Source organism: Hesperophylax consimilis, chromosome 3 (assembly GCF_061612785.1).
Source record: "Hesperophylax consimilis isolate HC1 chromosome 3, BYU_Hcon_1.0, whole genome shotgun sequence".
Lineage (NCBI taxonomy): Eukaryota > Metazoa > Arthropoda > Insecta > Trichoptera > Limnephilidae > Hesperophylax > Hesperophylax consimilis.
Genome location: NC_142838.1, coordinates 40,810,085 through 40,832,289, shown reverse-complemented (window position 1 = coordinate 40,832,289; position 22,205 = coordinate 40,810,085). Strand labels below are relative to the sequence as shown.

At 37.0% G+C, this 22,205-nt stretch overlaps 1 protein-coding gene across 1 annotated transcript; it reads right to left on the bottom strand.

The window, feature by feature from the left end:
- Positions 1–1,767: 1,767 nt before the first annotated feature.
- Nup188 (nuclear pore complex protein Nup188) lies at positions 1,768–22,205 on the bottom strand. Its single transcript, XM_089650697.1, has 15 exons — positions 22,063–22,205; positions 21,779–21,983; positions 21,090–21,691; positions 19,413–19,533; positions 19,219–19,332; positions 18,166–18,465; positions 16,545–17,056; positions 15,105–15,285; positions 11,727–12,000; positions 11,166–11,458; positions 9,244–9,525; positions 7,703–9,142; positions 7,432–7,583; positions 3,590–3,806; positions 1,768–2,702 (listed from the first exon to the last, which is right to left on the bottom strand). Exons 1-15 carry the CDS (start codon positions 22,083–22,085, stop codon positions 1,809–1,811), a joined length of 5,610 nt encoding a protein of 1,869 aa, XP_089506823.1. The 5' UTR covers positions 22,086–22,205; the 3' UTR covers positions 1,768–1,808.

Sequence of the window (22,205 nt, the reverse complement as noted above, 5' to 3'; positions counted from 1 at the left end):
TTTGGAATACGTCAAAACAGGAGACACGTCGCGCGAGACATTTCAATTCAACCACGAGGTACGCACCTATTCAAAATCTAGTTATTCATTCGAACTTAAAATTATTATGTTAATACAGTTCCTAACATGTCTGATAATACTAACTTGTCACTGAAAATATAGTCATTAAATAATATACCTAATATATAAATATGTTATCTGTCGGACGCCAGCTAATGATTATAATAAAAATATTAAACCGTTCAAATTTGGACCAACTGAATTCCTATAATATTTCAGTGCAATCTCGGTAGGTAGGTACTACCTTAGTAAAGTGGTGCATACAAATGAATATTTTTTATACTGTTCTGCCACAAAGTTAGTACTTACATATTTACAGAATAAATATAATAATTTTATATTAATTGACAATATCTGTTGAAGATGTATTGAATTATGATTCCGAAAATAATGAAACATAAATAAATAAGTCAAACAATCACAAGGTTTATTTGTAGCCCAACATGGTCTGCATTTAATTTGCAGATAAATATGTAGGTACCTGCTATAGCTGAAAGAATTTCCGATTTATTAGGTAGCTAGGTACTTACCTAAAATAAGTATGTAAATATTTATTTAGTCGATATCTACTATCATGGTAATCCCTCTTACTGATTTTGGCACTGTGAATCCTCCACGCTAAAGGTGGGGCCTGATTATTCATTTCTATATTGCGCTTAAAAAATTCTTACCAATCATTTTATAATAAATAAAATTAAGACATTAAAAATTATCAGAGCCTGCCAGTGGTTTTACAACCTGACCTGTGATTGTATGAAGACAAATTATTAGTATGAATTGCATAACTTTTTATTGATGATAAGAGACCATGACGTCAGACTAATTTATGTGTCTAGAAATGGTCTAGAAGTAAAATTTTAAAGCCCTGGTAAAAGCGCAACTTTTTTCGACAATTTCTTGCCGGTTAAGTATTTCAAGACAAAATCCATTTCCTTCTCGCTCTGTTACATATATGCGCTCCTGGTCACCACTTTACAAAAACTGTTATAATTTCGAAAGCGATTAATAATTTTAATTTTCTTTTATGCTGATTTTTGTTATTTACTAGAGGCAGGTATTAATACATTTTTTTGTATCTGTTGTATTGTGTATTAGGTTGATTCCTATTGTTCCTATCTTATTTTTTATATTCTTTTAATGATATAAATATACATCATGATGATTTAAAAATATTATTATTATGTTAATTTGAATGCACTGCGTTATGTAATTAAATTATACTTGTTTAATGTAAAAGCTCAACGGGCGTAAATGAATAAATACATCTCTACCTCTATTATACTAAAATAAAAATAAAGTCACTCTCCGCGTGTCTGTCTGTTGATGCACTTAGTTCGTCAAAACTATGCAACGCATTTTGATAGGGTTTTCACTATCATTTAGAGAATTTCTTCCGGAAGGTTTATACATATATAATACATGCATATTATATTTATAGAGAGTAGAGAAAAGTCGAGCAACGCTAGTAAACCAAATTTTTTTTTCAAGTTTATACAAGCTGGTGAAGTTATTGCAGGAGATTGTTTCTTTGTGTTGTGAATTTGTCTTATACATTATGGCAGTCTTGACAGGATTGCCAAGGCGATGATCTTGAAGAGGTCGAAGGGTCTCCATCAACCATCTCTTTGTACGGCAGTAAATAAGGAATGAAGAAACAAATTTATGAAAGAATACATTATTTTATTGTTATATTCATTATCAGTTGATTGAGTTACAAAATTTGAAATTAATTTTAAACAAAATTAAATTTATAACTCTGTTTGACAAAAGTATAAAAACACATTTGATAGAAAATGTAAGTAATCTTCTTCGATGATCTGAACCTCGGAGAGGGGGGAATAGTCAGGATCTATGGGTTCCAGCAACTCTTCTTCTTCTACAGGGGACACCGAGATATCGTCCCAAGTGACACGCTTGGGGGTGCGGGACGTCCCGGGAGTTGAAGTGAGAGCACTCGGCCTCTCGGGACTCTCAGAGTCGTACGGAGGCTGGATGGGAGAATACTGGTCCAGACCTGCAAATCTTTTAGGAGTGCTGAAAGTTTCCGTGCTCTTAGTTCGCGCCTTATCGAGATGCAGTTTCCTCACCACTGACACTCGCATAGAATCGTGCGATAGTCTGGGACGGGGAGGAGGGGCATTTGAACCAAACTCCATAGAATCATCGATTAGATTGCTTTCGTGTGCCACGGACAAATCTTTGCTTTCTTCTTCATTGTTTAGTAAGGGAAAAGCGCCAAACTTTTTGCGAGCCAAGTAATTTTTAGGGTGTGACAAATCCAGAACCTTCTTTCTCACGAAATCGTGGAATATGGGCAGTTCCGTACACAATTCCCGTCTAATGAACTGTCTATCTCTGCTTGACACAGAGCTATCTTTGTTGGCGAGTAGAGCCTGGGAAGCAAGCACCGTTAGTATGTTCTCTAACGTAATCAAAACAAGTTTTTTATCGAGGGCTGCAAGCCAACTGGGGCCTATAGTCACGGTGCTGGTTGTGGAAGAGAGACTGGTGACGCTGTCGCTGCGTAGAGTTCTGCGTCTCATGCTGTCATCCTGGCCTCCAGAGGTACGCCTTCTCGATGATCCTCGTCTGCTCGATTGCTTCTTTACGTTATTCAGAGGGGTCTCGTCTGCGTGGTAATTCTGAAAAGGATAGTCGATTGAATATTGCATTCCGGAGAATAATAATTATTATGAAAAATGTACAAAAAGCAGGAAAATATAATAGTCCCAGAGAGGAGTTGTACATGATGTATTCTACGACTGTCCTAAAAACTATATAAATAAACATGTAAATGTTCATTTGTTCAAAATCAAAAATCTCCGAAAGTTCTTCACTAATTGCTTAGAAATTTTGACACAACTTTGCATTCAAATATGCGTGTTTTTATATACCTATATTTTATAGAGGTCTCTGTTGGACGTAAAAGCAACAAACGCTATTGTTTGTACATCTGCACAGACAGACTGAGAATGGCAATGTTTACAAAAAAAACTACGTAGATAGAAAATAACAAAGAATAAATACCAACGATACAATAACGGTGTACAACAATATGTAAACATAACTTATGTAGTTTGTAAAACAACAACAATAAAACAAGAGATTCAAGAAATTTCCAGGAGCTTGTATGAGAACTAAAAAGACAGAAGATACCGGAATGATGACGTTATGTACGACCTCTCTCTGGGACTATTATAATACATTTTAAGAAAACAGTTCATATTCTTCAATTACACCATAGACATAGATGCACACTTGCGGCAATAGATTACCATATATTTTTCAGTTGTCCGGTCAGAATTCATTAGTAAAGCAGGTCTATACATCACTTAGTTTCTATGGCACAGTAATTAGTGCAGTGATAGAATTACTTTTATTGTGTTTGGAAAGAAAATAAGAAAAATATGCATCCATGAAAGTGAATGAAGCAAGGAGTGCGTGGCAGACTATTCTCTCTGCCTACCCCTCTGGAGAAAAGGCATGATGGTTTAGTTAGTTATATCTAAAAGAATAAAAATAAATTTACATAATTTAATGAGCGTGTCAGGAAGCAAACGGCTGCCACGACGGTGCCGAAGGTCAGTTGGGGGAAAGGGTCGTCCGACAGTTTGGGCGCGGAGAACTGAAGCTCCATCAGCAACTGCCACTTGGAGAGGTCGGGGCTCGGGTCCGCCAGGAGTGTCAAGAGATTCGGACTGAAGGCTTTCAGGCAGACGGCGGATAGATTCATCAACTCTAATAACCTGTAATTTTGAATTAAATAACACAATGTTATTTTAACACGTTGCTTACGGGGTGCACATATTTGTGCGTTTCAGAAACCTTACATTGCGGCGGGGCGCACATTTTTGTGCATTTCTACGATCTTCAACTTCACATACAAAAAATACGTCTTAACTTGTAATTTCTTCTGTTATATTGGCTTTGCTGTGTATCGGTTAGGTGTCGCTATTATAAACACAGCATTATGGATTCTTCTCTGGTTCAAAACATTGCTAAAAGTCATCATTAATTTCAATGAAATATTGGAAATTAATTTTAAACAAAGACAATAGTTGGTATTTTTTCTTCCTCGTCAAAAAATGAAATAAAATATGTAGAACATTGACCTTTACTTTAGTCGATAGCTGATACTTATGACGCAATAAACTCAAGTGAGGAAACCCTAATATCATTTTTTATTCGCAGCTGTTGTGATTTCAGCGCTTGTTAAACTGTGTTGTTATTATGGAATATATATTTTAAACATTACAAAACGCGTATATGACTTTTTATTATTATTGTGATTTGTGAACTTATGTGATTTTATTTTGAGACGTTAGACATTTACAATTACATTTGTATTTTTTCGAGTTCATTCGAGAGCATCATTGTGGAATAATTAAATGTGTATTTAATTTTTTTTTTACTTTTGTGATTTGTTTTTACGCCTTTTGGGATTGCGATTTTTTTTTATAAACCTAAAATGGACGATAGAGAGTATACTTTCGTCGAAGAACATTTTGAAGACTATCTTTCAGACGTACCCAATGACGCTGAAGAAGAAATCAATGACCTTCACGAAGATTACAGTGAGGCTGAAGAAAACGAAGAAGATGATGAACCAATTTTACGTAGAAGTTCAAGACCGCGTGTCATGCGCATATCATCCTCTGAAGAATCTTCAGAAGACATCCCTGGTATAACCCTGGATTGGTCAGAATTTGATCCTCCTAGGAATTTGCCTGATTTCGAAGGTGTGCCGGGTCTAAAAGTTTTCCCTGAAAATCGATCAAGTGTAGGGGATGTTACATCGCTATGTATAGGAGATGATTTGTTCTACAAAATAACCAATGAAACAAACATATACCATGAAAGAAATTATCACAACTATGCGACATCAGCTCACGCCCTAAAATGGAAAGATGTAACTATTCAAGAATTTAAAAAATGGTTTGGCTTAGTTCTTATAATGGCGCTAGTGCGAAAAAATACCATAGGCGATTATTGGTCCACAAATCCTCGGATAGAGACCTCATATTTCCGAAAGACAATGAGCCGCGATAGATTTCGACAAATTTTACGAAATCTCCATTTTTCTAATAATGACAAAATTCCGACCGCTAGCACAAACCGTCTGATCAAAATTCAAACTGTAATCGACTACTTCACCAAGAAATTCCAGGAAGTGTATACGCCAAATCAAAATCTATCGCTAGACGAAGGGATGATTCCGTGGAGAGGTCGTCTGAAATGTCGCGTGTACAATCCCATGAATATTGTAAAATATGGATTCCTGAATAGGATGATTTGTGAATCAAAGAGTGGATAATATCTGTAATTTTAAATTATATTCGGGTATAAGTGCTACGTTAGATTCCACAATAATCCAATTGCTGTCACCGTACCTAAATAAATGGTATAATATCTATGCGGATACTTATTACAATAGTGTGCGTTTAGCCAATCATCTAATTGGGTTAAAAACTTGAATCTGCGGCACAATTAGAAAAAAATCGTGGCATACCGCCAACACTAAAAAATATACGCCTTAAAGTCCAAGAAACCACATATCTACGAAAAGGGGATGTACTTCTTCAAATGTGGAAAACCAACAAGGTGAGAGATGTAAGGATGATCTCTACGATACACCAAGCGAATATAGTGGATACGGGAAAAATTGATAGAACAACAGGGTTGCCCATCAAAAAACCAAAATGCATTGTAGATTACAATAATTTGATGAATGGTGTTGATCTTGCAGACCGACAATCCAATATACAGAAAATCTTTAAAGTGGACCAAAAAAGCCTTCTTATACCTTATTTATTGTGGAATTTTCAATGCTTTCCAAATTTAAAAAAAAACTTAACGTACCAAATAAACTTTGCTTCCGCGACTTTTTGTTACAAGTTGCAGAAACCTGGCTTGAAGATAGTTCTTCCGCAGCAGCCACACCGTCCACATCATTCACGCAAGATTTGCAAATAAGTACACCTACTTGTGTCACGGCGAGAACTCCTTTTTTGATCCACATAATAGACTGTCTGGCATTTAGAAAAACCACGAATTGGTAAAAATAACGAGTGAGAAAACTAAAAACTTAGTAAGACGCTATTGTCGAGTTTGTGCGAAGCTCAAAATACGGAAGCCAAGTGCGTTCATGTGTAAACAATGCAAAATTCCGCTTCATGTTGGTAAATGTTTCCAAACATACCACACCAAGAAAAAATATGTTTAAATTTAATTAGTTTTAGAACGAGTTCTATTTTTTCCTATCATATTTTATCCTATTATATTATTGCAATAAGTAAACTTATTATAACCCCTGAGTCATTATTAAATATTTTTTTATTACTAATTTTTGTTTTATTGATATAAGCTCCACAGTTTGAAGTTTGCTGACATACATCCGGTAGTGGGATTGCGATCTAATTTCGCCCGCCGCAAGTGGCAGTTTTTTAACAAACATCTCCGTGTCTCTAATGTCTCTAATGTGTTAAGAATAAGTGTTTCGTTATGACGTTTGTCATCTTTCTGGCATTATCGGCTTTGTTCTGCTCCAACCAACCATGGAGCCAGAATTCAAACTCCGTACTTGATTTTGTACATGGAACAGGCATGCACCGAGGAAAAAGTGTGGCAGGTAACAATTCAACTGTCATCGACTAAAGAGAGGAGAGAAACCGTCGTTTAATCTCATTATTCGTAGCACATGCTCGCCAATTGTGTGCATTAATTCATGTGAAAAAGGATGACTTGTGATTAATCGAACGTTCTTCCCAAGTGCGGACCCCGCTGGACATCGAACCAAAGAACCACCAAACCTGATAAGTACAGAAATCTGGCGATTACTTTGTGTGTTGGTTGGGGTAGCGCAATCTCCATTTCGAATTACAAGTCTTCTGGAACAGAGAAAGGATAACGCCTTTCTCTGCCCCAAATTACGGTCACGCAATTCCAGCATCATAGCATAATAAGTATAAAATCTATAAAGGCTCCATTAAACAAGCAAATTTTTGCGGCAATTTCTTGCCGTCAAGATATTGTATTGCCTATTCTTGTCGATGTATTTCCTATTGCTATTAAGGCAATGTTTCCTTCCCGTTCAGTTACATAATACGTGAGTTTTTGGTCGCCACCTACCCCCTTCCAAAACTGCCACAATTTCGCAGGTGATCGATATTAATAAATAATTTCGCGATTTTGCTTCAAAGTTTATGCAAGTTTCATGGAGTTATTGCAGGGGATCGTTTTATTGTGTTGTGAATTTCTTTTACACATTACGACAATATTGACAGCCAATACCTTGTGTGGTAAGACTATTGACGGGCAAGACAAATTATTTACTTCTTAGAAAACATGGATGTGTATTTCAAATTAACTTACTTATTCAAAGTTGTCGTAACTTTGGCAGAAGGTCCGGCATTGTCAGTTTCTTCTTGAGTCAATAAGGAAGACGGGCTTTCTATGGAAAAGTGAATCCCTTTAGGCCTCAGTATCATGGTGGTGCAATAGTGGAAGCAAACACTAATACTCCTCTGAAAATGCAAAATAACCATTCAGTTATATAATTTTCTACCGTATCAAAGTTCAATAAAAAAAATCATTTAAATTATTGACAAAATGAAAAATACAAAGTGAAAGAAAATGTTCTCACCATAAGTGCAACCATCGATTGGAAATGCTCCTGTCTCCATTTATTTTCATATTTGACCAATTCAGAAATGAAATATAATGCGGAGTTAGTTAAATTCAAAGCGTCCATATCCAAGCTCTGCCGAATCAATAAAATGGATTCATTAAGGTAGTCTTCTTGCACTCCAACAAACAGAATTGCATCAGAGGAGAAGAAATATCCGTGACTTTCCAGCATGGCCGTCACAAATTCAATCCCACATTTATACACTTGCAGCCATTCGTTCACTTGCCATGCATTATCAGAATGCTTCTGAGTACCAGCCTGGGACAGTTCCTTGGGAGGAAGCAACTGTAGCCACAAGTGTTGTCCGATATCGCAGTGAAGTATATCGTCCGAGACGGAGCTACGAGCAAAAGCTGTAAGGCAATTCAAAGCTGCCAATGTTTGCCTCAGCATCGACTTTTTACGAATGGATGAAGAAACAAAGAAAACCAATTTATTTACGAGCTTCGTCGACTTAAACCAGTGGCTCCATCCGACGAAGCTGTCTTTAAAAACATTAATGCACTGCTCCAAGAGTCTTAACCCCAACACTATCGGGTTCAGATGTCCATTTTCATTGCCCGATTTGACAATCTGCTCATCATTAATTTTGTTTTGTTCGTCCGAATACATTTTATCAAGTTGGGAGGAAGTTATTGTGCAAACTGAGCGAATCACGCTATCAGACAAGTCCGTCTCTGTTTTCGTGTCACAAGTCAGCATATTAAGTGAAAGCGTACTGACGGCGAGAATAGAATTTTTGGCTCTCGAATGTAAAATGTCAAACGAGGCGGCAGAGTTGTTCAATAATGTGGCTATTTGGTTGAAATATTTTTTTCGCTCATCGAAGCAGTCTTCCTTCCAGTTGGAAAAGAACACGACGTACATTTCAGACAGGATGACCAGCGTTCTGCCATCCTCTACTTTTTCCATTTCTTTGTTCAGGGTATCCAGGCAGTGGCCGGCCATGAGAGACTTGTTGTCAAGCGAAATTGGAAATGGTAAATATTTAATAACTACCGAAATAAAATCTTTCCAAGACGTAATTAGACTTAGCCAACCCGGGATCTCGTCTACAGCATTAAGTGTACTCTTCTTTCCATCGAAAGAAAATATGTAATCGAGCCACGTCTTCAGATGTTTCCCATCTCGGCTGAAAAGTTTTTCTAAAGCAGCTCTTAGACTTTTGTCAACTTTGCCTTCAAAAGTGAAGAGTTCTATGGCCATCATGTTAAATATCTGTGAATAAGCCTTGATGTCCGGCAGAATGTCTTGGAAAAGAGGACTGCACAAGTACTCCCAGAAGTCTTGGTTCTCTCTCAAGTCTTTGACTAGTATTTGCATATTGTTTTTCCAAAGGGCATGGAATAGTCCCATTATGCGACTGAGTAAAGGACTGTAGAGACTATTAGTGTTCTGAAAAATAATAAATAACAATATGAAATATAAACACAAAACAAAGATTAATGCTGCAAGAGGTTTTTAGAACAAAATGGAAGTGTTAAAAATCCACTTACATTTTTAACAGCGGCCAGATATTCCGCCATGTAGGTTAGTATTCCATCAGTGCGGTCGCTTTTTTTTTCGCTATGGAACAGCCTCTTTTCATCCTGAGGATGGGATACCTTGAAGAAAGCCTCCGTGAGGCCGGGCTGCTTCTCCACGCACGCCGCCACAAACTCCAGGATCACTGTCTTCAGAGAAGCCGATTCGGAATCATCGCGGAGCCTCTCTAGGAACATGGTACGGATCTGGTGCGGAGTCATATCCAAACAAACCAACAGAGACATTTGGAATTCCTGAAACAAACCATTTTAAGGCAAGAATAGATGTTATAAAAAAAAATTCCACATTAAGTACCTACACGCTGTACTACTCCCAAGAATTTGCAGTCTGGCAAAATAAAATGGAACTGAAATCTTTCTTTACTATGACAACACCGATTTTAGATCAAATTATAGTAGATTTAAATGTGAGGTTATGATTAACAAAAATGGTAATTTGATAGTGAACAGGAAAAATGGCGTAGCTCAATCCTTTCTTTTCTTTTTCCATAAGTGCATAATAGGGAATTTGATTACATTTAAAAAAAATTATTTTATCAACATCCACATTCAAACATAAATACTGGTATTTTTTCAAGTTCGTTTTCATGGTTAAATTAATACTCTAAGTTTGAATATTTTTTAGCCAGCCAAAACGATCGTAATCCGAGCGGTAAGAAGCAGGAGGGTGAGTGACGTCATCTGTGCACTGAACGTCCTGTGGTTAGTGCATTTTGTATGGAGTTTTTTTTATTCCTTAGTAACGAATTCCAGTACATTTTTTAATCAATATTTACTGTCTAACTGAACTAAGGTTATTTTTTTTAATATAAAAATTTCATACTGAAATTGATTGTTAACGTTAGAATTTGTGATTCTCAAACCAAACATCGCCAGACAAAGCCCGTACAATGAAGTCTACACGGTATCATCGAAGTACCTACGTAGTTCACGCCGCGGCTTCGGCGAGTTCTCACCGCTCATTGCTTTTACGAAAATTTGAAATGAGTTCCGATTCACATTTTGACAAAAACGTTAAATTGGCATGTAGATGATTTTAGTCGCGCTCGCGCTAGTTATTTGAGTTGCATTATATTATGGAATAGCTTCAATTTTACCCCTTTGAATTTAACAAAACTTTCTAAAACGTCAGGAGATACTACGATTATAAGTTAAAACAATCGATAAAACTAAAAAGACAAACACAAATCATCTTAAAAATTTAATCAACATACATAACTACACAATTCAAAACTTTATAGTGACCTCTCGCTCTTATTATCAAAGTACACATGTAACAGATGTTTAATTATTACGTTGTACAAACTTAACGCGGAGTACATTCGACATCAGATTTCGGTCAAACAATCACGGAGCGTATACACACTAAAGCTTTTAAATCATTTTTCAATAACGAGTTATTAATTCTGAGAGTAAAACATAGAAATATATAGGTGAACTCGGAATCGTGCTTTTTTAACTGCATGAAAATAATTTTTAAAACTCAACATTTTTTTTCTTCAAATTCCTTATTGTTACACACAGTTTGTATTATTTTGATTTTACACTAAATAATAAATATTTTATAAAAATAACTTTTACATGCAATTATCTCGCTAAGTATTGAAAAGTAAAAGTTTGAATACTAAATTTCCTTAGAACATGATGTAGAATCATCTCCCTTCAGGAAGTACCACTAATTCGTTAACACCGTGATACTGATATAAAAAAAAAATTACTTGGATAAAGTACTTTCTATAAGTAAGGTAGGTACATTATTTTTCCTTTCAACCATCTTGGTATTCATCCATCAGCATCCTCCGTTTTTTCTACGCTTTCTCAATGGACTGTAACCCTGGTATCAAAATAAAATAAGATTTGTATGATAAACTTACCAAAGCGAACCGTCGCAAGAGTCGACAAGCGGTATTAGGTAATTGCTGGTTGAAGACATGATTGATATAGCCGGCCACGACTGGGACAATCTTCAGCGCATCCTTTTGCCTGGGCTGCGTGTAGATCAGGTGCTCCAGCGGCCCCAGATCGTTCTTGTCTCTCACTAGACTCTTCAATCTCAAGACTTGCATCAGAACTGCCATGGATATTTGGATCATTTTGATGTATTCTATTCCCGGCCCGTGAATCCAATTCGTTTCACTCTCCATCACTGTCTGGATATTGTTTTCACCTGAGAAATGTAAATAAAAGGTCATATTATGGGTAAGACTTTTTAAAGGTGGTATATTATTAATAAAGATTTTTAAAGGTGGTAAATTATTAATAATAGGAGTTTTAAAGGTGGTAAATGATTAATAAGGATGTTTAAAGGTGGTATATTATTAAACCCTAAAGCCTGTGATATAGATATTCATGTTGTGCAGTCATGTAACAAATGGGAATTTGATCGCTCTGCTGGCTCCGGGCAGTTCAAGGGAAAAATAACCTTATTTACTTACCCAAAGATATCAGTTTCAACAGAGCGCTTCCATTTTCAATGTTTAACAGGCTGAACACACAGGTCTTGTTGAGTAGCAGGTCTGCGGGACGGGTGGTTTGCTCGGGGGACAGCTGCGAGACCTTCAGCAGATAGGTGACGCACTTGAGCGTGAGGGAGTGCCTGGTCTGCGGGGTCCTGTAGAACCAACGAGACATGTGCGGGAACACCTCCCGCAGGATGAACACGAGGCCCGGCAGCAGTACTCCGGTGGCAATGTCTCGGTCGTAGTTACACTGCAAGTTTTAATGATATTAACAATACAGTAACATACATGGAACAAACATATAAACAGTAACATACATAATGTGGATTTATTTGGACAAGAAAGAATGCGAGACGAAAGGACAATGAAAATTATGACCAAGTGGGTGCTCCAATAGAAGCAATCCAGAGGCAGACCGAGGAAGAGGAGGATTGACTGTGTGGAGGGGATTGGAGCAGGACAAGGACTGAGGCGAATGGCAATGGATCACACCCAGTGGAGAAAATTTGTAGAGGAGGTCAAATCTAGAGTGGGATGTAGCGCCGTGGTAATGATTAGCATGGATTTATTGAGGTAAGTTAGAATAGAAAATCTTAGGTTAGGATAAGATATTTTAAAAATAAACCACGCAGGCTCTAGTCCAAAAATTATTTTTGTCTGTTCAAATATCAATAAATTACTTCATAGATTAAAAAACATACTTCAATTTCAAAAGTATTACAAATGTAATACATACTTTCCAAAAATAGTTTCATTTTTGAGAACAGGATTAATAAAATAATTAATGCCTCAGAAATCACTCCAAAGCTCAATACCCCACAATGGAAAATATGATGCTAGGTATAAATATATATTTTTTTATTATAGTGACTGTTTGTACATTCAAAATACGAAAGTGAATATATGTATGGCAAATTGTATTTTTTAGTCCTCCTCACTAGGGTGACCTGTGCTGAGGAGGAATAAAGTTATTCAGTTCTATTTTTGTTATTTGTTTTTGGGGTATTATGCCGTGTTGCGCTAACTCCTTCTTTAGCCAACGTTTCGGACAGCATTGCAGTGTCCATCATCAGGGCAGATGTGTTATTTGAGGTTGTGTTAAAATGTGAGCTTATGTATGAGGTTGTGATACCGTGTTGCCAGCTCCAACCCTCTGAGCTAACATTAATGTATCATTTTTTTGTTTAAAGTGGTTTTCTTCGTTTAGCTCTGGTGTATCCGTCAATTACCGGATACCAAGAACTATTAAGCTTAGCTCCATCGTCTCTATTAATGTTTACGGGATTTTTATGAATTTCAATGGCCTCCGTAATCAGCCGTGCTCTATAAGTTTTCGGTCTCCCCAGGATTTCAGGAACAAATCCAAAGTAATGCCCGGTGTCAATCAAATGCTCGGCAATTGCCGATTTGTCAGGGTGGCCGAGTTTACAGGCTCTGAAGTGTTCTGAAATCCTTTTGGAGATAGTCCGCTCTGTCTGGCCTACATAGACCTTGTCACATCCGGAACAGCTGAGTTTATACACTCCATCTGTTTCCAGAGGAAACTTAGTCTTTGCAGACCTCAGTAAGTCCTGTATCTTTGTTGTTGTTCCGAAGACAGTCTTGATATTTTCCTTTCTCAAAAGCCTGGCAATTTTGTCTGTCACATTGTGCACATAAGGCAGGAAGGCACAGCCTTTCGACTCTTGTTCAACTCTGTCTTCATTTGGTGCAGATTTGGCTCTTATGATTTGCCTTGTCTGACTTGCTGGGTAGCCGTTACGCTCCAGTGCATCGGTCAGCTTCGTAAGTTCCGCTCCGATTTTATGTTCTTCGCATATTCTGGTCGCTCGGGTCACCAATGTATGGATAAGTCCTCTCTTCTGCGCTGGGTGGTGGTGCGAATCGGCGTGTAAGTACCGATTCGTATGGGTTGGTTTCCTATATACAGTATGCCCTAGGCTACCATCGTGTTTCCGCATCACCTCCACATCTAGAAAGGGCAGGATTTTATCTTCGTTTTCCAGTTCCATTGTGAATTTAATTTTGTTGTGGAGAGAATTAAGATGGTCCAGGAATTCGTTTAGTTTCTCCTTTCCATGAGGCCAAATGGCGAAGACATCGTCGACGTAGCGCCACCATACTTTAGGGACAGCCGAAGCTGTGTCGAGTGCCACTTCTTCAAACTTCTCCATAAAAAAGTTGGCTAGTACTGGCGATAACGGACTGCCCATCGCATAAAATACATAAAAAGGAAATCCCAATGAGACCGATTGTCAGCGCTATTGGTGCTCCTACATACAAATTTTTTATGTCATTGTGATTTGATCTAATCCAATCTAATCTGATAATTGCAACCCAGAAATTCACAACACCTCAAGATTTCATTGTTTGAACGTTTTTGCTGAGATATAAATATGTACATTCTGTAAAAGAAAGTTCCATAACTAGGTAAATATTGATTAAAAATTTAAATCTCTCCATAAAAAAGTTGTTTTCTGGGAATTTTCCATTTCCAAGCTATTTTTATTATGATGGTGCTACACGCTGGCACACGCTTGTCCAAATGCTTTGCAAGCATCGGCAAGTCAAACGAACGTGTGGATGCCTTGCAAGCGTTTCCCTTGAAATCCCGACACCGGCCCAATCGGCGGCAAGCGCTTGCAAGTCTATGCAAGCCTACGTCCATCCACACTTTCAATCTTGTGAATGCTTGCCGAGGCTTGGCAAGCGTGTAGCACCGCCATTAGAGAAGTGACTGATTTGATAATTGTGTCTGATTCCCAATCAAGAGGCGATTTGGGGACAATTCCTCTGCTAGCTAAATCCACCATCATTGCACAAACAACATTTTCCGCTAATAATAATGGTAGTAGAAGTTTTTATAACTTAAAATATTGTTAATTTATTCGTAACCCAGGAATGTCTTTTTTACAAAAAAAATAAGTATTTAATTATTGAAGACATATTAGCGACTTTCAAACAAAAATTTGAAAGAGAAAAGCTTCGGTCGCATCTAGGAACTAAACCCAGAACCTCAGCCTTGCCGGAGCTTTGCTCAGCCACTGAGCTAATTTGACCCTATCTCCTTCAGCTGCTTTCTTTATGTATGATTGCAAGATTTTTCCCCACTTAAATTCAATGTAGATAGTGTCTTGGATTAATATATCCATTGTTATTTTAATGTGCGACATCTATTGACTTATCTACAAGTCTAGAATGAATACTTTCTATTTTTTGAATAACTTAATGAGTAAAACCACACAAATTTTCATTTGAGACTCACTAATATTGTCTTCAATGATTAAATATTACAATGTGAGGTTTTACTCTCAAGTTATTCCTAAAATAAATACATAATAAAATTTTACTTACATCGTAAAAGGCAAAAAGCATATCCAGGTAAGAATTGAGAATGGGATATTCCCCGCTGGGCTGCTCCATGTTGACTAGGTAAAGGCCCAGGGTTGATGTTTGGAAAGATACTCCACTGGCGTATTCCTCATGAGATAAGTTGGTGAACTCTACCGACGGCAGTAGTCTGATGTTCTTTAATCTGGAAAATAATTCAGGTACATATTTTGTACTTACTATTATAACACGAAATGATTAATTGAGTGAATTTTCAAATACGTCTATTTTAATTCGATTTTGGTTTTGTGAATGAATGAATGAAAATCTCCGAAGTGGAAATTAATCCATTTCCCGACATCCGATCGGGCTGAAACTTGGCAGATAGACTCGTTGTTGATGACAATGCATTCTATCAACTTTTGGTGTCAATCTCGCATACACACGCGAACATATACGCATTTCTCTAAAATTGAATGACAGATGATGGATTACAGAAGTTAATATACGAAATAAATATTGGTCCTACCCAATCGAGATTGGGCCCAGTTGTTAGTGCGGTTGACTCCAATCCGTGGGGAGCAAGATTCAATCCTCAGTCAAACCACAAATATATATACCCACTAGAGCGATTGGTAATATATATATATTGGGTGTCCGGGGACAAACTGAGCTAACTTCGGGAGATGATTCTACATGATGGTAGAAGTAAAAATGATAAATAACTTTTTTCAAAATTCCAATGTTCATTTTCCGACAAAAAATAATTTTTTTCCATAGAAGAATATTTATTTTCTCATACAAACATGACGGCCGGCATAGTCCAGTGGTAACGCATTGGACTGCCATTCCGAAGGTCGCGGGTTCGAACCCGGCGTGCGCAAATAAATTTTATTTGATTAATTTGTGTTATTGCACAATTAATTAATTAAAATAATATATAGTATATTTGCGGCACGTTCCAGAGTGGAAGATACTACCAGTATCGCCCTGGTGTAAGACCACCATTCAGAATTGAAACGTTGCTCCAAATGGCTTTAGCCGTGTTTAGTGACTAGATCTGAATAGCCAGGTACTTCCCCACCTTCCTCTTTCCCTTCCCCACTTACCTTCAGCCTCACAACATCCCCCAATTGGGGATGCCATAGTCTCACTGGCTCCAGACGGGAGCAGTTGGGACTCTTGTGAGGTATTCACTATAAAAAAAAAAAAAAAAATCTTTTTTACCTAAAAACAACCTTAAAACATTAGAATTTCTAAAAGAGATATTTGTCTTTTTTACTTCTAAAATCATGTAGAATCACCCCCCAAAGTAAGAACACTTTACCCCTGGACACAGTGTCTAGAGACAGTCATAATAGCGACATCCACGTATGGGGTTAGCCGCCATTATGAATCACATATGTGACTGCAGCGTAGATCACGTTAAAACATAAAGAGTCAAATTAAGAAATGTGTTATTACCTGATGTAAATGCGCTGCGTAAACTTTGGCACCAAAGTCGTGCTGACATCAAGGCACGCCGCAATGAGAGGTAGAAGGGGCGTTTTAAAATGCGCAAATTTGACCAGCACCTCAAAGACAGCCTCGCATGGCCCCACCAGCGAATCGGGCAGTTCATCTCCAGCTGTGAACTTCAGGACACTGACCAAGGCTCTAATACCCCATAAAACCCTCTCCAACTTCTCCAAGATGTTGGTTTGCCCCTGCACAGTTTCATCCAGCAAGTCCTGAATCTCGTGTTGGAGGATTCTCCAGTATGATACTGGTCGCCGGAAGTGGATCAGGGTGACATTGCGTCGGTCCATTATGGCGGCGAGTGACTTCGCCCTCACGCAGAGTGTCTTATCGCGGTGGAGGTAATAGTTCTCCATGATGAGAACGCTGTCCTCGTCATCCATGAGGTTGGATACACCAACCATACCGGGCCGGTATAACTCCGTATATACAGGGAGAGACTCCAATTCATTCAGCAACTGAAACGAAAAGAATAGTTACTTTGTGGTGATTTATTTTTGGGATGTTATGCCCGTGTTGTGCTACCTCCTTCTTTAGCCAATGTTTAGGACAACGTTACCGTGTCCATCATCAGAACTTTATTAAGTTAATGCAGAGCTCAACAAATTAAAGAATACGGATTACCCTCTGTTTACCGAGCAGCTTTGCCGAAGCTGTTTGTCATACTTCACAATAGTAGCTTGTAGACTTATACGATTTAATAATAAATATATAATAAACGTGTGGAAACAAATTTTAGTGCGGATGAACAGTTTGTAGAAATCTATGATGATATTTTCTGGTGGCCCCCGCCTCCAACCAAAATGCGTTTCTGCGGATCAACCATCGGCTGCAATATCTCGTTTGTCAGACTCTACACAAACCTGAGATAACGATCTGCTCCATGCTAAGTATCCAATCTGCAAACATTGGCTGTATTTTCAATTTTTTTTTTTAATTTTCGAAAAAAATTACAATAATGAAGGGATCGTTATTTTATTTTTTATTGACGAATAAATTTTCTATAACGATTTAAAATGTGCCATTTTCGATTTGCCGCCAAAACGATGTGTTCATTTTTATTTGCCAATTGAGCGACGTTGGTGACACACATCTTACCAGACAATAGCTTTTTCTATGTCATAATGACGCTGTAGCCATTTGGATCCGTTTAAGATTGTGTGGTTTTTATAATCGAAAATTAGGAAATGAAAATATTAAAATTACACATTTTTAGAATAATTGTCAGAATCAAAAAAATAAACTTTAAATCTTTTACACATTTTTAAAATTATTCATAGATTGTGACTCCATTGGTTTTATTTCGGCTATACTACACATGTACAAACTGATAAAATGTCATAAATTGTCGATTTTCCGAAAATGAATAAATAAATAAATGAATATTTTCTAATTAACATGACAACATATTATATATTATACTCACAGTATGAAGACAAATTAACATGACAACATATTATATATTATACTCACAGTATGAAGACAAATTAACATGACAACATATTATATATTATACTCACAGTATGAAGACAAATTAACATGACAACATATTATATATTATACTCACAGTATGAAGACTTTCATGACCAGCCTTCGACAGCCCCAAAATAAATATGGAAATAGCCTTAAAGTCGTAGGGGAAGAATTCCAGAGCGGTGTTCCACAGCGACACGACCCCGGGGGCCTCGGGATTCTGCACGGAGCCCCAGAAGGCCGCGGCCAGCCGGGGGTCAGTCAGCAGCTCGGAGCAGAGCTCCACCACCCCGGGATGCTGCGACACCGACCCGTCCCCGTCAAACTTGTTACACATCATCTGGAGAATGTGGTAGATGGATTTGCGGACGATTACGGCGCATTTGCTCTTATCCTGAAAAAAATTCAAGCAATTATCAAAATTATACAGAATATATAACTTCTTTATAATTATGGTGGAGGAGAGTTTATGAAGGTCAAAGTGGGATGCTGATATTATCCTGTTAGATTAGCAGTCAACAGAGTGAAGATTGGCCTGATGATATCCAACCTCTGATTGGAGAGGGCACCAGAAGAAGGGTAAATATTCGTGATCGCTGAAATTATTTGAAATAGCTGTGTAACGAAAATGGATTTTCATTTTACGTAATTAAACATTAAAAATTTACCAAATGCAGTCAGTTTCCTTTTAGAGTAATTAAGGTAAATCAAAAGGTTTTATTTAAAAATAATTGGTATTAGCCGTGGCCAGCGATCTTTTCTCTGAATATAAGTACCTATTCTGGGAAAATCTTTTCTTCTACTTATGGTTGATTATTTATTCTCTTTTATAAATATATAAACACATAAGTTATTACGAAAATAGAATCAGCTGAAAATTTTGCATCGGCACATGAAGAGCAAAATGGCATCTTGTCTTAGTTTTTTGACAATTTAAATATATTTTAAAATCTATCAAAGCTCATAATGGCAATGACAATGTTAGCTGAAAATAGTTGACTATACATATATTGAATGGTTGACAGAAAAAGCTGTACAATTTCATAAAGTTCAACGATCGAGAGTTTTAGCAGCTTCAGATAATCAGATCTCTACTTTTAGTATTGAAATTGTTCTGAGAAAGTAAAAAATAAATGTGCATACTTACAGAAAACATGGAGTGAGTTATCATCTTGTGAAGAAATTCAAACACACGCAGTTGGAGCGCTTTGGTACCGAAATGTTGGTAACGCGTCTGGAATAATTCTTCTCCTTGTGGATCCTGAATGAATAAATAACAAATGTTACATATATCTAAATACATAATAATAACAGTTGAATGGAAATAAATTTATTTTTTACCTGTAACAGTAATAACATCCACACTAAAAGCAGAGCACCGTGTTCCTCATTTTGTTGCAGACGGATTAATTCAACTTCAATGTCCTCCTTTATATTTTGAATTATTGAGCGGATATTTAAACTGCAAGAACAAGTTAAACATAAATTAAATTACTAAAGTCCTGTCTTCGAGAGCTCTCTTGGAACCTCTCTTTCTAATGGATGCCTGTTTTTGAGAGGTTACAAGAGAGCTATCAGCAGTATGCCTTTATCTTAACACATTTCTGCCAGGTATTTTTTGCGCTGGCGCAATGCTGAGTCTGGACGAAAAAAAATGTCCCGAGCGAATTTCTTTAATTTGTTTCAAATCGTAATAATTAAAATATTTTAATAAAAATTTCTACATAGTAACTCTATATCCAAGCTATAAAAGTACTAAACGAAAATCGAATATTATTTGAAGTGCAACTCAACTAATATTATTTATGTTTATTACGGTCTGCCTATCGGTATTTGCCCATACCTGCTTTCTTTAAATACGCCCGACATCTCTCACTCGCTTGCACATAGGAGTTGAGTGGGTGCGGAACAGAGAAAGAGATTCGAATCGGGTTTCACTGTCATAAAAACCCTCATTCCAGGAATTGAATTATTTCATTAACAAATAATATACTATCCTTTTGTTGAAATACTGATGTAAACCACAGACATATGAATATATAGACTAGAAATTAAAGGTGAGGGGTAAAATCAACTGTTGAAGAACGAAGGGGGTAAAGCTGACTGTGATTCGTCAATAAATCAATCTGACAGTATATAGGCATCTCGCATTATAATATCACCATTTAGTTCTTAAAAGTAAAATCTGCTTTTGAATGAATAGACATTTTTACATGGGAGCGCAAATTACTCGCCACGTTATGAACAAATTTGCGAAGTCCAAATTCGGCAAAAAAAAATTTCTTCTATTTTCAGAGTCGAATATTTTGTTTACGTATTTAGTTAACACACTTTTATAAGTGTTCATAATTTACTTCCCAGTAACAACGATGCGCACACTTGAGAATCGCTACATTCGACCAATGTTGGCTCGATGTGATAGTATATGTTTCTACAACTGATTCATATTATACGACGTGAATAAGCTTAAAATGATGCTTACATATGGAATGTAATACGACAATTGGGTTTATTCTCTTTTCACATCTATTTTTACAAGTTTTCATATCACAAGCCACTATTTTGCCGTGTTATTTCGTAAAATGCCTCGACCATAGCTCGACGCTAGTTCGAACAAGAATGATGACGTCACATTCTCAAGATTCACGGGAAGCCATACGCGAGCCCAGCCGACTCCAATGGAACCGGTATGGGGAGTGGGGAATAATACGCTTTTAATCACTTAGGGCAGGTCTACTAATATTCATGTCTATGGATGTAAACGAAAGGCACAAAAATAAATTTTTAAAAAGACTTGCATTACGATTCGATAATTATGTACATATAGTTGGGACCTTTACAAAGAGAATGGTATATAATATTCATGTAAAAACATTGAATAATTCCCCCTTTTCTGCCATTGAAATGAAACCGGCGCAAAAGGTAGAACTGCCCTTCCCGGCCTAAAGCATCAATCGACCGATCGGGTAGAACTACCTTTCCCGGCCGAAGTGTGTTAGTATAGAATTAATTCTTTACCTTTTAGAATCATTGACTATCTTGTAGAATAATGCTACTTCACAGTATACAATTTTCAGCACCGCAGCATTGTGTACCTCTTCAAGATGTTTGGAATAAGATAGTTGCCTTCCGAAATTATGAATTTTGAAAAGTGAAAATAGTTTTTTAAACTCCTGAATGCTGAGATCCTTCTCTTCCACCACCAGCAGTATCAGTAGCAGGATATCCACTTGCTCCCGGAGGTTTCTTTCCATCCAGGTATTTTGCATCGCAGGAGAAACCATTTCTCCATTTTGCACTTTAGTTGGTGGAGTCTCTTTAACTAAATATTCAAACTGTTTGATTAAAGATACTTTCAATTTATCCAAACTGATATTCTTTATCACCGAACTGAATTCCTTTTCATAGATGTGGTTGGAGTCTTTGTATTCCAGCATTAGTTTGAGCTGCTTTAACATAAACATACGCTCAGAGTTGTAAAAATTCCACACTTCGATTAACAGTTGGTTGATTCGAATGTCCATAAAGGTAAAATTTTGGAGGGAATTTTCGGCATTGCCATGGTACTGGCTGGAGAGATAATGCCGGAATACATCCCATGTTTGTAAAGTGTCCAAACCCTAAAATGAAATAAATAACAACAACTATAATGAATTCATCAAAGAGCGCGAATAGCTAAAAACTTTACAGAATAATATTGTACTTACAATGAACTGTTGCAACTTCTCGATGAAAGGTAAAACTTTTTCAAACTTCTTATGGTCAGCAGCAAATTTTGAATAAGATTCAGTGGAAGATGGTTTAAAATAGCATAGACCCTGTTCTAATTGATTTTGAATTCCATTTAGCTTATTTGTAACCAGCTCACTGGGTGTAAATCCAGAAGTTAACCTCCATAATTCTCTCCAACAACTAAAACAAATGACAACAAGTAATATTATGAAAAATATTGATAAGATAAACTAAAAACACATTTTAGAATGTAAATTACCAAATGTCAATTGAACCTCCCATATTCAAAATATAACATTACACTGGATTTTCAACACAAAAAAAAACGATCAAAACGATATCGGACCGCCGGGAAAGTTTGACAATCATTTGAAATATTGCAACGTTAAAAAATAAACGAAC